General features: G+C 53.8%; 3 protein-coding genes across 11 annotated transcripts in view; 2 read left to right on the top strand and 1 right to left on the bottom strand.

Annotated features, from left to right (window-relative positions):
* Nucleotides 1-1,522, top strand: part of USP28 (ubiquitin specific peptidase 28) — a 30,490-nt gene extending 28,968 nt beyond the window's left edge. For all 8 annotated transcript variants that reach the window (XM_040534277.1, XM_040534280.1, XM_040534278.1 and 5 more), the window contains one exon: nt 293-1,522. In XM_040534277.1, the coding sequence (XP_040390211.1) occupies nt 293-468 (176 nt within the window). In that variant the 3' untranslated portion in view covers nt 469-1,522. The remainder of the gene's footprint in view (nt 1-292) is intronic.
* Nucleotides 1,523-5,219: 3,697 nt separating this feature from the next.
* On the bottom strand, nt 5,220-14,249 carry LOC121058620 (claudin-22-like). Of its 2 annotated transcripts, none has more exons than XM_040534437.1 (2): nt 14,143-14,249; nt 5,220-8,314 (listed from the first exon to the last, which is right to left on the bottom strand). In XM_040534437.1, the coding sequence occupies exon 2, from the start codon at nt 6,339-6,341 to the stop codon at nt 5,649-5,651; it is 693 nt and encodes a 230-aa protein (XP_040390371.1). In that variant the 5' UTR covers nt 6,342-8,314; nt 14,143-14,249; the 3' UTR covers nt 5,220-5,648. The 2 variants fall into 2 exon arrangements, with proteins under 2 accessions (XP_040390371.1, XP_040390370.1); XM_040534436.1 differs by lacking the exon at nt 14,143-14,249 and adding an exon at nt 11,379-11,456 and having other exon boundaries at nt 5,220-8,388.
* Nucleotides 13,464-15,649, top strand: LOC121058479 (G protein-activated inward rectifier potassium channel 4-like). The gene is made up of 2 exons (XM_040534058.1): nt 13,464-15,032; nt 15,414-15,649. The coding sequence occupies exons 1-2, from the start codon at nt 14,054-14,056 to the stop codon at nt 15,647-15,649; spliced, it is 1,215 nt and encodes a 404-aa protein (XP_040389992.1). The 5' UTR covers nt 13,464-14,053.
* Nucleotides 15,650-15,782: the final 133 nt, after the last annotated feature.

Below are 15,782 nucleotides of genomic sequence, written 5' to 3'. Positions count from 1 at the left end.
ACAGCCAGGTGTCAGTGGAGCTTTCCTCTTTATGGAGCCCAGCGTAGACTCCATACAAAGAGACAGGACTTAAGTGCTGAGTGAGATCCAGGCTAGCATCTGATGCAATGACTCTAGTGCGTCAGCAGATGCTGCTCATCCCTGTGCGCAAGGTGTGGGCATTTCTCAGGTTTGGATGATCGTCCTCAGAAAGGCATCATAGTTTCTTAGCTTGGAGCCCTCAAACCCTCTGCTGTCTGGTCTTTTACTGTTTCAGTCCCATTGACTAGTTCATCCTCTTCCCCCTTGACAGCAAACCTGCAGATGAAGCTGGGCGAATTGCTTCCCAGGCTGCTCGACTGCTCTGCGGAGGTCATTGTGCTGAAAGAGCCCCCGAAGATCCGGCCCAACTCCCCGTACGACCTCTGCAGCCGCTTTGCAGCTGTGATGGAGTCCATTCACGGCGCCTCAACTGTGACTGTAAAATAGATGGCAGACTTTCCACCCTGATATGGCGTACTATAAACCACCTTCACAGCGTCCTCCTATCAGGCAGTATTTAAAAGGGAGAGGGAAGAGAATAGGTGATTCATATTCAGACCTGTGTTTTTTGTAAATATGAAAGAATAAAAAGCAGTATTGCACTTTTGAGATAATATGTTAAGTAAGAATGCAAAGGACGTGAACCACTGTTACTAATATGATCCAACAGGTACCTGACAATTCCATCTGCTTTATATTCGCAAGACCAAATGGGGAGCTTTTTTTTTGTTTTGGCAACTTTCTACACTGTCCAGCAGGCACATATCACTGGGATTGTGACAATAGCAGAGGAAGAGATTGGCTCATCTAGTGAGCAAAACTATTAGCTCTCAATCTGTCAGACACATTTACATCTTCCTAAATTATTAGCTGCAAGACATTATATATTCAGATCTTGCCAAGCTTCTGCTAGCAGAAGTCTGAATTGTGTGATTAGGAAGCTGAGAGGAACAATGGCACTCACTCTCTATCATGTGGTCAGTCGTGCATGCAACTGCATATTTTAGTTAAGTCAAACAGGCATTTGCCTTTTGTATTTTAACTGGCAAAAGAAAATATGCAGGATTCTTCCTCTGAGAAAGTCGAAAGCAAATAACGTCAGTGACAAGAGAAAGGACAGAACTGTAAAGATTGCCTCCACCACGCTTGTGCTACAGTGATAGCTGACTGGTTAAAGGACATAAAACCCCTGAAGCGTATTCCCCTCTTGGATTGGAAAGTGAACTTCCTTCTCACCACTGGTGGATTTTCAGTGCTGGATTAGTGATGATAACTGTAAAGGTTAGAATCAGCTCTTTTTATTTTTTTAAATTTTTTAATTAACTTTCCTTAAAAAAAAAAAAAGCAAGCCCATTTGGATTTCCTTTCATGAGCAGCCTGTAATTGTGTTTGGACTCTGGCAATTGTTTAAACCAGATGCTCTAAGTAAGAGGAGAGGGTAAGCCTGTTTGTTAGGACTATGCAGGTTTTCTAAAAGTGCAATAAAAGCATTTGTTCTATGTTAGAATGAAAAAGCTTTCTCTGCGTGGGTTTTTTTTTTCAGTGTTTTTTCTTCTGTTGTTATGCCTTATGGTTCCTCTTGGCTTCAGTAGGAAGAAAGGGAAGCAGAAGAAAAAAGAAATCCATTGGCAAAGTAATGTGGAAATGTGTGTAGGCTAATGAAGCTCCAGAGGTGCGAGAATGGTGTGAGTACTTGCTGTATCTCAGCTTAGGTCTCCTGTGAAGGCAGCAGACTGCTTGGTAGCTCAGACTTCTGCCGCCAGGACAGCACTGGGGGACTTCCATACATTTCAACAGAAAAATAGATGAGTTTACTTAGACTATGACCACAGAGTTACATTTGATCCTCAGACTTGACAGCTTCAGCTCATCACTGACCAACATCCAAGAGAGCTGTCTCTTAAGATAGGAATTTCATTAAAGTCTGCAACAGTGGCTTAACATCTTTGTAACTTGTAGAGTAGACAGGTCGTGTTATACCCCGAGGTTAAATATGGTTTACAGCATGTTTGTGACTTGTCTGCTTTGTGGCTGATGGTTTTGTTAGCTAACACACGCTGTAATGTGAACACAAGTTGTAATTCAACCAAGTGAGCATCCTGTGTGCTGGTGCCTGTCTTAAGCCTCCTTTAGTTAAATAAGGGTGGGACATGCTGAGCTGCACTTTGAGTTACTTTGCTATCTCGTTTTCTGTCTAGCTGTTCACTTAATCTCAAGCAGAAATAGAGGTGTAACCAAGGGTTCACATTCTGCGATGCTGTAAATGGGCTGAAGGACATGCGTCTTGGATCCCTGCTGTGTCTGGAGATAACAGCCTGTCTGTGGGGCACATCCAGAGGCATGGGGCAGGTGTGCAGGGGCACAAGCTGGGGTCCCTCCCAAGCAGGACGTGGTGCCGGGGGGTGTGGCTGGCAGCTGGGAGAGCAGGGCTTTCTCAAAAAACGCGTGGGAGTTAATGAAGCTCCAGGGAGTTGCGTCTCCCCTCCTTTATTTTATTTGCCTGCAAAATGGTGCTGGGAAAATGCCTATGTTTGTTATCAGTGCCTAGTGGTTTCTCTTAAAGTCTCATTTTTCAGAGCTGAAAATCTGTTTTGAGTCCTTTTCCATTGCAAGCCATCCTGCATTAACTTGTGTTTTTTTGTGCAAGAGGGAATCTGCCATTCCGAAGCAAGCAGCAGTAATAATTCATTCATACTGAATTAATAGAGAAGAGGAAAAAATCAGTGTTTTCCTGCAGCCAAAATCTGAGTATTTTCTTTATTAATTGGGGAATTTAAACATTTAATTGCATATTGAGCTGATATCATGATTCTACATTATAATGGAGTCCTTACCTGTTTCTGCTGTTATTGCTCTGAAAAAAATGCAGATTCTTTTCAGCCGTTTAGGAAGAGGAGAGAGAAATGCCCTGGGGTGTTTTTTTTCTGACAAATTAAAGACAGATTTTTTGTAGGACTTCTTCCTATTACAAAATGTGTTGTAATTAGCAGAGCTATATTTGAATGAAATTGTCACCAAGGTCCCACTGCTCTGTCAGTTTGTGTTTCCGTGTTATTTAGGAATAACATGGCTGGGATTTGGTTTATATTGTCTTCTCCCAGTTATTTTAGAATAAAATGAAAACACTTATCTATAGAAACTTCAGCTATCCATGTGCAAAAAGTGTGCCAAGGCTGTTAAAATCAATGAGCTGTCGTAGAGGAAGAGCTGCTGCTTTTTCAGCCTTGTGTTCCACATTGTTGAGATGGAGATGACTGTGGAACAATGAGGCCTTCACTTTATTTCTTAGTATACTCATGTTCTGGGGTTCGACTGTAACGTGAAAAGCATTCAGCATTCTAAACAGAGCGCCTGGGGTCTTGACACCACATACTCAATAACTGCGTTCACTCTGCACGAAGAGTAAGTGACTCATAATTTCAAGATAACTTTTGTACTGCTGTTGTGTCATTCCAAGGCGTTCTGACTTCCAGGCAACCAGGATGTGGTCTGGGAGAGAAATCTTGAATTAGGAGATTCCAGCTATTCATACACTCAGGAGACAGATTTTATTCTGTCATGTTGCTACAAAAATTAAAAAATATCCCAATGGATATCTGGATAACCTGCTTCAAAAAAGTGCTGATGACTTCTCAAGAGTGCAGTTCGGTGCCCATTAAGTTCTGATAGTTTGGATCGTGCTTGCAGGGAGGAGTGTCCTGAAGCTAGAAGAAACCTTTGCTCAGTGTCTTGTCGTCATCTTTCTCCCTCCCCCATGTTTTCATTTCCCAAGGGTGTGGGTGACGAGTTATAGCCAAAATAGAGTTTCTTTACTTTGTGGGTTTGTCAGACCTTTAGAGGGCAGCTAACAGTTTGTGTAACTCTTTGAAAAGCACGTTTCTCAGCCAAGAATGCTACCCTTCTGGCCCCTCTGTTGGGCCGTGCTTGATCTTCATTACGGAGGACGTGGCATGAACAGAAGTGCTGGGGCTCTCCTCTCCCCGCACAGCTGCATGCGACCGCAGCCTGTGGAGCGGCCGTGGTGCTGTGGGAAGGGATGCCTCAGCACATCGGATCAATAGCAGCAAGCCTGGCTTTTCGCACAAATAATGGAAAATTGAAGACCACAGAACTAGTCCAAAGGGAAAGTACTTCAAAAGCCCTTGGATGTTCTTTGCAAATTGTGGGGTGTTTTTATGTTGTTGTTCTTCAGCATAATTTCCAGGATTTGACAATGTATTTAAAGCTGAATCTAAAGCCCATCAGCACAAACGGTGTAGAGAGATAGGTGAAGATCTGGGAGCTGGAAGCACATCCCACATCCCTGGGGGGATTAGGGGGGGGCTCCTCCTCGTGCACACAGTGGGCACCAGCTGTGGCAGGGGTACGTCCAGGACAGCTGCGCTGGTCAGGAAGCTCAGACTTCTTGAAATGCCTTCTTTGGCCTGGCTGTAATTTTCTGCCTTGACCTAAGTCCAGGTAGTGTGAAAAACGTCTAGGAATAGTCTGTTTTCTTTCTCTCTCCCCATATGCTACTTCTTTTACTCTTAGAGCAAAGTGCAAATTTCAAAACAGGACTTTTGAAGAAAAGCGAACTTTGATTCCCAGCAGAATGCTGCTTTTGGTTGGGGGCTTCCTTTATTTTTGACCGTGCAGCCATGGCTTCTAGTGTAAACAGATTAAAACAGCAGTAAACTCAGTTTTTAAATAGCACTGTAACAGTGGGTTTCCTGCTGTCAAGATTCTTGCTGTTAATTCAGTGTTATGTATGGTATTGCCAGTAGCGTAGAGGCATAAAGGAAGCTTTATTTTTGTAGCTGAGTCAAGAAAACATGGAAGAGATTTTTAAAGAGACCCACAAAATCGGCGCGCGCGCGCTCTCTCTCTCTCTCTCTCATTTTTGCTTTTTATGCACAAGTAAACAATTCTGTTATAGAATTCCCTAAATGAAGGTCTGTGGCACATTTATAACTTCATCATCTCAGTGGTTAAGAAAATCAAGCTAGTGACCAGGGTAGTGCCACTGGCTTTCTGCCTTTGGAGCACAGTTTCTTGTATCAGCACGTGTTTTTGTTTTCCTTCTCTCCTTTTTTTTTCCTAAGCTTTTTCTGGATGAACAAAATATTCAAACTGCAGCCTTGTTCCTTAAAGATCAGACCCTTCATTCCCAGTCTTCCCAACCCATTGTGTACGATGCAGTTATATTTTCAGAGCACAGAAACATACTGGTGATGACTGAAATAATTTATTTTGAATACATCAAAATGAAATGGACATTCATGGAATCAGCTTTTCAGCCTGGACATAGGTGTTACAATGATTACATTTCCGACTACTGGAGATTTCCAGGGAATGCTAGCAATAGCATAATCACTGAGTATACTGCAAATGTAACCATGAACATGAAGTGCTCTTTACTGCTCTGTTTGCCTTCTTGGCTTACAGTACTAGGTTTAGTTTGCAAGTGTTGCAGAAAAAGCTTTTGCTCATTTGAAAAAAAAGGAGAAAAAAATGAAGCAGACAGACACAGATGGGAAGGAAAAAAGGCTGCAACACTGTCTTAGGAATTAGCAAATCATCCTGTAAAATGCAAGAACTGTCTGAAATTTGAACAGCCAGGAGCTGCACAGGGCACAGTGCTGCAAGTCTTAGATTACCAGGTCTGCGGTTTTGGGGTGTGAGCGGTGACTCCACGGTGATATCCCAGCTGGACCTTCCATCGCTGGACGCTGCAGGCAGACTGCTGAAGGCACGTCTGGCGTTTCAGTCCTGCTTAAGCAGGTGGTGTAGATAAGAAGCAACCCACCTGCTGCAAGGAAGAATCCAGCAAACCACCCCAGGAACATTGCCTCCCCAAATTCCCAACGCGGGACAATGTTGGGAATGGTTTCATCCCAAAACTCAAGGACCGTGTTATAAGCGACCCAGGAGACCGGCGCTAAGGTCATGATCCCTGACATGCTGAAAGCCGCTCCTCCAGCAAGCAGGAGCCATTTCTTTAGACCAGGTTTTTCTTCACATGTTTTCCAGCAGTCCAAGCCCAAACTGGCGAGGAGGAACCCGAGAAGCCCCAGCCCATTGGAGAGGCACATCAGGATTCGGGACACACGCAGCTCCAGCGGCAGAGCGAGGAAGGAGTCGTGGGCTTTGCACTCCGTCGCTCCCTCCTCCTGGACTATGCAGACCTGCCAGAGCCCCATGGTCCAGATCTCCAGTTCATTTAAGTCCAAGTTGAGGTTCTTCCAGAGTGGCACGAAAGTGGTGACACAGGACGAGACCCACCCGAAGAGCGCGAGAAACATTGCACCCAGTTGGACCTTTGTGTTGCAGCTCCAAGCCATGCTAACGCTGCGTCTGTAAGCTGTGCGCCGGCTCCACTGGTGAGGCTGAGATAAGCTTAGGTGAGCAGAAGCTTTTGGTATTAACACTTTTGGAGCTGTGCATTTATGGTGTGGATTTCCATGAATGCACCGTGTCCATTGACAGCCACAGACAGAGTGCTGCTATTTGCTGCTGGTGTTCAGCGGAGTCGCATAGGGGGAAATTCAAGCTTATACCTCTAATTCCTGGGTGTGGCCACAATCATTTTTTGTGTCTTGTTGGTTTTGTTGCGTTAAAAGAAGGCACTGCTGGCTAGGCAGGAAAAACTGGGTACAACAGGGAGCAAAGCTGTTCTGGAAAGCCAAGCATCGACCCCATGCTCCTTTCCCTCTCCCCCCACTTCCCCCTCACTGCTGCGCATGCAGCACTTGGTGCTTGTGCAGCCCCGCTCCCTGCATGTTCTGATGTCCTGTCCCTGCACCGCTGGTGTCAGGCCAGGGGTGGATGCTCTGGGCTGGCAGGTTCTTCGGAGAGGACATCCCCAGGTGTCCCCAGGGACGGTGGTTTGTATCTCTGCGTGTAGACAGTATTGCTTCAGGGCAAACCTGGCTCACAGGCTGCAGTGGTCCTGCCTTGCCATGCTGTCCATACACAGGAGGGTTAAGTGAAAGCATGCAAATCCTCTGAGCCTCAGGAACCCTGAAGTGAGAGTCTTGGCACAGAGCAGCTCCCGGCAAGCAGCAGCTCCTGCCCTGGCCGGGAGGGGAGAGGAGCTGCCGGCTGCTGCAGGGGACAGGGTGCCTGGAAGAGAGCACGTCTCCCCTCCTGGCAACTGTAGCATAGAGCTTTCTCAGGAAGATTTAAGTCATCAACCCTCATGCTGTCCTTAAATAAATACCCAGGGAGGTCTTGAGAGCTGCCCGGGAGCTCAGTGGAGGACTGGGGCTTCCACGGAGGCCGCAGCTCTGCCGGAGGAGCAGGGGACGCTGCTGCCTGTTTGCTCAGCGCAGAGGTGGAAGGCTCCCAACTGGGAAGCACTTTCACAGCGAGCAAGGTAATGATGGCATTGGTTTGGCTTGAGTGTGTTTTCTTTGAATAGTGACTTTACAAACAGGCAGCAACAAAGCCTTATGAACTGCTGGGGGAAGAGGCAGCTCTGCCCCGAGTGCGGCCACCCTGCGCTGATGGGAGCGATCGGGGAGCTGGGCTGAGCAGCCCCGCGTCACGCAGGCGCTGTGAGACCCACGCATCACACCGTGAGGTGAGCACGGTGATGTCCTGACTCCTCCTGCTTCACTGTTCTGCAGGACATTCTCCCTTCTGCATCATGGAGGAAAGCAAGGTGCCTGCGCTCCTACTCCACTCCTCACGGTCAAGGAGACTTTTTTAGACGTAGCGGTCTTCTCTGCACCCCTCCCTCCCAGCTTGGATCTCCAGGGAGCATCTTCTCTTCGCAGCAGTGGTGCTGGGAGGGAGCCTTGTGCCCCAGGCCCCGGAGGCTGAGCTGGAAGCAGCTGCTCCTAAGAAACGTTTTTCTCCTTGCTGCAGAGCCAGGCCCCGTGGGCACTCCCGGGCCTGCTCCTTCCACAGACACTTGCAGACGGACAGCGTGGCACAGCCGCCCGCCCTTGTGCCCTGCCGAGCGCTGTGGGCAAGGGGAGATGTCAGGAGCACTTGGCACTGCATTGCACTCAGCACCAAGGGAAACATGCTGCTGCTTGATGTGAGCATGAGGAAAGCTGCAGAGAGCAAAATGTTTTTCTTCACCTTGCCTCATGGCCCAGAGGCTGCTTCAGCAGAGCCGAGCTCTGCGCGATGGCTCTCCTGCTGTGGGAGGCAGAGGTGTTGGTCCTGGAAGTCTCTGTGCTGCACCAGGACTGAACTTTACCCTCACCATGGTGCTTCGCATCCTCAGAAAGTGCTTTGCAAACATTTGTCCTCAGAGCAGCGTTGTCGGGTCACTGGGGTTATCTGCATTTAAGTGCCAGGGGAGCTGGGACACAGAAGTAGAGCTGAGATGTCACTTTGGAAAAAGAGGACCTGCCGTGACTGAGAGAAAAGACCTTGCTGTAAAAAAGATAGGGCAAAAGTAAAAAGGAGAGACCACTTCATAAGGAAAATCCTAATTTTCTGTTGACACTCGCTTCCCATCTGTTCCTGCATGCCCAGCCCCACAAATGGGATACGAGGTCCAGCTTTTAGATTCATCTTCATTGGGAGATTAGTTGACTAATCTCTCATTCATCTGTCCTCTTCGTTACCAAGAAGGATATTAGGGGGCAAGGCTAGTAAATTACTGTTCCTTCCTCATCACAGCAGCGGTGTTGGTGCTGCTGGGGCCAGGAGCCCGGTGCTGGGCACCGTGCCCGTGCAGCTAGGACACAAGGTGCTCTGGCCCTGTGACCCCAGCAGAGGCCGTGGCCGTAGGACCTCCCTCCCTCCCTCTGTCCCTCCCCATGCCTCAGGCTGGCTGAGGAGGGGGCTCAGAGCCTGTGGAACTCAGCACAGCTGGGGCTGGTGGTGCCTCCGTGCCCCTCGTCTCCAGCACCAAGCCTCTGCCAATTTCCTGGAACACAACCCAAGTGAGAGAGGGGAGATGGTTTAAAAAAAAAAAAGTGCAGGGTCACCAGAACCTGTTTGCTCTAGGGACGGGTAGCTTCATCTCTTGGGTACACATCCTGCTTTGCGGTGCTTGGTGCTGACTGAGGGCTGCTCTGCTGCAGCCTCCTGCCGTACCACATCCTGCACCTCGCCCTCCTTCCTGACCGTTGCTAAAGTGCGCGGGAAACTTGGGTGTCCCAAACCCCGCTGTAAGCCAGGACCCGCCTGCAGGCACTGGCTCTGGACACATCCCCGCGGTCCTGCCAGTTGCAAGCTGCCTCCAGGCAATGTTTGTGGCCGGCATTTGCCCCGGCAGCCCTGCTGCACAGGCCACCACCGCCAGTCACACAGGGGACAGGGACAGGGGACGTGCTCTGCCCCCTTCGTCCCTGCCCGCTCGGCCCGGCCATCCCTCGCTGCCTCCCTGGGCAGGAGCTGTTGCCTGTGGGAGGTGGGGTGAGCTGAGGCCTGCAGTCACAGTTAACTCCCAGTGCAAGTTGTGGAGTCTTAACTGTGCTATATTGGTAACGCTGAGACGTGTGAGGCTGGGGCTGAGCAGTTATTTATAACCTCTGTGCTACCTTTGCTATTTTTAACCATCCTGCTGTAGGGAACCAACTTTAAATACACCACAGTGGCATCCTCTGTGAGGAGTGAGCCCTCCAGGCGCGTTATCCCTGCCCTGCAGTTCTCAGGTGGTCAGGAGGCGCTGGGATCCGTCTGCCTGCAGCCCCTGCTTGCGAGGCAAACTCCAGCCCCGGCTTCTGCACGGAGCCGCGGGGCCCGGCGTGCCCACGGGCCCCGGGTGCCTGGAAGGGCTGTGTGGGGCCACGCTGAGAGCTCCATCCCCCGGGCGTGGGGTGAGCCTCCCCAGCACCTCGCAAGGGAAGGGACCGTGGCTTCTCCCTGCCTGCAGCCCAAGGTTTCGGACCTTCCCGCCCCTGGACCTCGCCCATCACAGGCAGATGGACGGGAGAGCAGAGGTCACGAGCGGCCGCTGGTGCTCCTGGCCTGAAACCCAGCCCTGCTCCGTGCTGGGAGGCTGCGGCAGGGGGAAAGGGAAGGCCGTGTCTCCGCTGCGCGGGCCAGCCCGCCGACCCCCACAGTGCATCTGCTTCTTGCCCGAGCCCTTCCGATTAAATCAACTTGAGGTATTTCTGCCTGTCATTGAGGGAGATTAATGGGTGACCTTCTTCTCGTGGAGCAGGATTGGAGGGCGCTGCCAAGCTCCCCTTCCCTCCCGTAAGCTCTGCTGCACAGCCAGGAGAGGATTTTCCTCCAGAACCGGTTGGAAGATGCCTGAGGGCAGACGGGACAGCACTGGGGTGGCCCAAGAGCAGCTGTAGGTGTGGGCAGAGGCTGAGGACTGCCGGCCATGCCTGCTCCTGCCCAGCGGGCGCTGTGCCTGGAGATGCGGTAGGTGCACCGGGGGCTGCAGGCGCTGCTTCCACGCAGGTCTGCATGAGCAGGGGGCTCACAGCCACTGTCCCAAGGAGGAGAGGGGAAGGGATGGGGTGGGAGTGTGATGCTGAGGGTGTCTGCAAGGCCATCCCCTCTGTTTTGGTTTGTCCTGGGCATCACCAAGCGTTTGCAAGCGGGGCATGCATCTGTGGTGTGTGGGCTGGGGCAGCAGCCATGGGACGGTGGCAGGAGGTGGCAGGGCAGAGACACAGCAGAGCCAGAGCACTGCACCTGAGGACTTTGTCAGTGAGCGCTTCTCAGAGCAGGTGATGCTCAAAGGATGCGCAGAACCCAGCGCTCAGGCAGGGTCCCCTGGCAGCCCAGGGCTCCTGGCCCCATGGGTCAGAGCAATCCCGCCTCGCTGCCAGGATTTCCAGGAACAGGACCTCCTGCAGCACTTCCCTCCAGGAAATAGGGCCGAGATGGCCAAGGTGATAAGGCAGGAGGGCTAAGGGACAATAGGCACAGAGCAATGCTGCATTAACCCCTCTCCTTCCCAGCCTTTTGTATTTGAGAGCTGCATGCGTGTCCATCCCTACCTGTGCAGCATCGGCTCTTGCTCCAGTGCTGAGCCACATCTCTGGGCACGCAAAATTCATGCCCGAGAGTCTCATGTGGTGTCTGTTACAGGAATTACATTTGGTTTGGGAAAAAATCTCTAAACATAATAAATTGGCAGGAGCATTTGCTGTAGCATATCAAGGGAAAACATCTTAAAATAAAGGAATTTAATATTTCCAGAATTTCCTGACTTCATAAAGTGTCTTGCTACAGATCTGCTGCCACTATGCCCGTGGGAGCTGTGCTCTTCAAACATGTAGGCTTCTGCAGCTCCTGCTTTTCCTGCTGCAGAGGAAGGCAGAAGAGCAGAGGAACTGATCCCAGCCCCACACCAAGGGCACACAGAGGCCAGATGTCAGCTCTCAGCTGGCCACTGCTGCCCCAAGGAAGAAAATAATTAAGACAGATGATTATTCCTGAGATAAAGCACTCACCTCAAAGCTTGTTAGACCAATTGTTGCAGCCCAGCCCAGTGGGGATGTATGCTGAATCACAATTGTTTTTCACTTTCCCTCCTCTTTATCCATTTTTGTTGTAAATATTCCTCTGCTCATAGGGCTTCTAGCTCCCCTACAGCCAGGATTCACTGAATCACAAAATGCAGTGCTGTTAAGCAGCAGGCAGTTCAGGAAAGCTCAGCGGACACGGGTGGGGAGCGGTGAAGCCGTGTGCTGTGCAGCTCGCCCACCACACGTGGCTGCTCGGCAAGGACAGCCGGGATGGGGTTTCTGCACAAAGCTCACGCACAGAGGCTTGGGACAGCCCGGAGTGTGTGTACAGCCTGCAGCAGGATCGCTCCATCGCAGAATTTGTTTGTTTGCAACTTCTCTACGCAGCTGCTGTAAGACCCAAGCGTCTGAGCCTCAGTCCTGCTTGACAGACGACCAGATTGCCCACGCGAGGACCAAGAGGCTGAGGCAGAGGACGCTGGATGAGGCAGCAGGGCCCCTGGCCTTTCCCCTGGGGGGAAAAGCACCTGGAGCTGAGCTGGGGCAGATTCTGCTGTGAGCACCGCGAGGCTGCAGCCTGCTGACGGGGAGGGGGCTCCATCGGTCAGGTACCCCTGCACCACCTCCCTGCTCCTGTACCCAGCTCCTTCCCGATCCCGAGTTTTGTCGCTGAATGGCCTCGCAGCAACTTTCCAGGGCCTGGAAACACGCTGTAGGTAACCGCCAGCAAGGCGCCCGTTTCACGCAGCTGCTGGGGCTGCTCAAGTGGCCTCACAGGAAGAAGCCACGTCCATCCCCGGGTGGTGCAATGCAATTAGGGCAGGTAATTGGCTTAGCCGTCTGGTGCCTCCCCCAGTCCAGCTCAGCTCCATCACCTGGGCGGGGGCCCCATCAGGAGATGGTGGCTCCCAGGGCCTGGGCCCCCGGCAGCTGCCCTCAGGGTGTGCTGGGTGCTCTTCCAGCCACAGCAGGTGCCCTGAGCGTAAGGCACCGCGGTGCAAGCACGCATCAGCTGTGCCACGCTGCCGGCCGTGGGACAGCTGCACGGAGAGGGGCATCCCCACTACAGCCAGGTACCTGCAGCTCAGTGGCAGCAAGACCGTGCCGAAGCCGCGGCGGAAATGTGGCTAACAGGATTACGGTCCAGGCAGGACCGGGATTAATAGGCTGCTTCCTCTGGGAGTTTCCTGGAGCTCTTTGCAGACAGGGCTCTCGCTCCAGGCCCACCGGCTGCAGCCTCCCCTCCCAGCCCTGGCGCACCCCTCTGCATCCCTCCCGCCTTTGCATCTCAGGTCCACGGCCCCATGCAGGGCTAATACCTTGCCTCCCCTTGTGGTGGCAGCTGCAGATGAGCAGGGGGAGCAGCTCTTGCTGAGCTGCTGCTCCCATGGATGCTTCCAGCTCCCACAGACCCGTGGTGGTGGGACGAGGTGCCCCGCAGCCACCACGATGGGGGCTTGCCCACCTTGCTGGGACATTCTGTTGCTCCGGTCTCCTCCAGGATGCTGTTTGCATTTCTAAGTAGCACTTTGGGTCACACCCAATTTGACTTTCTATGAGAAACTACATAAAAATAAATGTCAACTCTCTGAGCAAGTGGGAGGTGAGCCCTAGACAATGTGCTGGGGCTCTCTAGACGTCACTAACGTGAGTGAGGGAGTGAGGGATTTGGGTTTGTTTCCCATGAATGGAACTCTGTTTCAAAACCACCTCAGGCAAGCAAGGAGCTGTCATTAGCGACAGCCCTGACCCCAGCACCAAAGCAGCCTCGCTGCCAGGAGCCCCAGGGCCTCAGCTGCAGGATTTGTGCCACAACACCAGCCCTGCATGGGGCTTGGGGCTGTCCCCTCGTGGTGACCACGTGAACATCCTTCACCTGCTACAGCCCCGAGAGACTGCTGGCAGGACCCACCAGTGTTTACCCCCGACTTTGCCATCCCTGCCCAGCCTGCTGCCCGTGCATCCTGCACCCCACCTGACGCTACCCTTCTGTTCCCACAGCGCCCTGTGCCATGGCCGCCGTGCTGACCACCGCCGCCAGCAGCACGGAGCCACAGTGGGAGGGCGGCCTCTGCACTCACAACGGCGTGGGTGGCAGCTGGCTGCTCCGTGAGGTGTCCCGGGGCCGGAGGAACTCCATCCCACCCGCGCAGGCGCCCACCGCCAGGCACATGCTGGCCTACCTGCCGCGGCCACCCACCGACTCCAGCCGCTACGGCACCTTTCCCCAGAAGGTAGGGCTGCGCCCCGACAACGCCACCCGCGGGGCTCCGTGCAGGTCCCCGCTGTCCTGCGTGCGGTGTGGAGCTTCCCAGGCACGTGAGGCTCAGTGATGCTCAGTGCCTGGTGCATAGAGGATGAAGAGGGAGATTTAACATGGACCGGCCCCTTTCCCCTTGCAGCCCGAAGGCCCAGCCACCCCTGTGTTCCTGGCAGACGACAGCCAACAGCAAAAGGCCACCAGCGCTGCTGAGAAAAGAGCCCTAGTCCCAAACGATCTCCACCCACCCTACAGCACTGTCATCCCCGGTGAGCTGGCTCTGCTTCAGAGACGAGCACACTCAGAGGACATTGTGCCCACCAGGCGCTGGCCCAGCACCTCCATCAGCACCGGCGACCTGCCCAAGCACCGCCGCACGTCACGCCATGACCCACTGCCCATGCCACGGGACGTCTCCTCCCGCTGGTACCCGCGGCACACGCGCAGCGTGCCCACCATCCCCAGCCCCGTGCAGAGCAAAACACCCACCCGGAGCATCGTCTCCATCCCCTCTACGGAGAAGCTGCAGACCCGGCGCTGCAAGCTCATGGAGGACGAGCGGCCGCTCAGCTTGGCAAGCAAGCAGCAGAGGCAGCGCTACGTCACCAAAGTAGGCAAGTGCCAGGTGAACCTGGGCAACATCCAGGAGAAGAAGAGGTTCCTCTCAGATATTTTCACCACTATCGTGGACCTCAAGTACCGCTGGTTCCTCTTCGTTTTCATGATGTGCTATATTGTCACCTGGGTTGTCTTTGGCACCATCTATTTCTTCGACGCATGGATAAGGGGTGACATCGACCACATTGGCGATCCAGAGTGGAAGGCGTGCGTCGAGAACGTGGACAATTTCATATCTGCCTTACTCTTCTCTGTGGAAAGTCAGAGGACCATTGGCTACGGCTCCAGGATCGTGACTGCCAACTGCGCCGAAGGCGTCATCCTGCTCATGGCACAGTCCATCATTGGGTCCATGATTGATGCCCTTATGGTGGGCTGCATGTTTGTCAAGATCTCCAGGCCCAAGAAGCGTGCCCAGACCTTAATCTTCAGCAAAAACTGCGTCATCTCCCACCGAGACGAGAAGCTCTGCCTGATGTTCCGCATCGGGGACCTCCGGGAGAGCCACATGGTGGATGCAAAAATAAGAGCCAAACTGATTAAATCCAGACAGACCAAAGAAGGGGAGTTCATCCCCTTGGAGCAGTCGGAGCTGAACCTGGGCTACGACACAGGGGAGGACAGGTTGTTCCTGGTGGAGCCCCAGATCATCTGCCATGTCATCAACCAGCGCAGCCCCTTCTGGGACATGTCGGCGGAGTCGCTGAGGAGGGAGCAGTTTGAGATCATCATCATCCTCGAGGGCATTGTGGAGGCCACGGGTGAGTGACAGGGGTTGGGGTGGCTCTGTCTAGCCCCGCACAAAGTGGCTGCTGTTGGGAAGCCGGCCTGGCCGCGCTGTTTGCCCGGTGCCGCAGCCGCAGGCGCAGGCCGGGGGAACCGGGTGCAAGGGGTGGGGACCGGGGGTCCTGCAGGCGGCGTGGTGCGGGGCCCATCTCCGAGCACTCCTGGAGAGCCCGGGCCCCGCCTTCACGCTCCGGGCTTCACCGCAAGCGCATCGCTGCGGGCACGGGCACAGGACCGTGAATCCTGTGGCGTCGCGGCCCTGGGATGGCCCCGGGGGTCCCGGTGCTGCGGGGGCCGCGGGCCGTGAGGGGGCTCCGAGTGGCGCGTCCGAGCCTCCCCTGGGCCGTGCCCCGCAGGGATGACGTGCCAGGCCCGCACCTCGTACACCGAGGACGAGATCCTGTGGGGGTACCGCTTCGAGCCCTGCATGTGGCTGGAGAAGGGCGCCTTCCGCGTGGACTACAGCCGCTTCGAGCTCACCTTCGAGGTGCAGACCCCGGCGGCCAGCGCCAAGGAGATGCAGGAGACGGCGGAGCTGCAGCGCCGGGGCCGCGCCGCCACCGGCCTGGGCTGGGCCCCGCCGCCCGTCTGAGCGGCCCCGGGGGCGGCCCCGGCGGGGGGCGGCGGCTCTGCGGCCGTCGGGCCCGGCACCCGCGGTAACGGGACCGGCACCGGGGAGACCCCGGGTCCCCCCCGGCCCCCCCCGGCCCCCATCGCCGTGAGGG

This window comes from Cygnus olor, chromosome 22 (assembly GCF_009769625.2).
Source record: "Cygnus olor isolate bCygOlo1 chromosome 22, bCygOlo1.pri.v2, whole genome shotgun sequence".
Lineage (NCBI taxonomy): Eukaryota > Metazoa > Chordata > Aves > Anseriformes > Anatidae > Cygnus > Cygnus olor.
The sequence above is the reverse complement of the archived record's forward strand: the minus strand, read 5'-3'. Positions and strand labels throughout refer to the sequence as shown.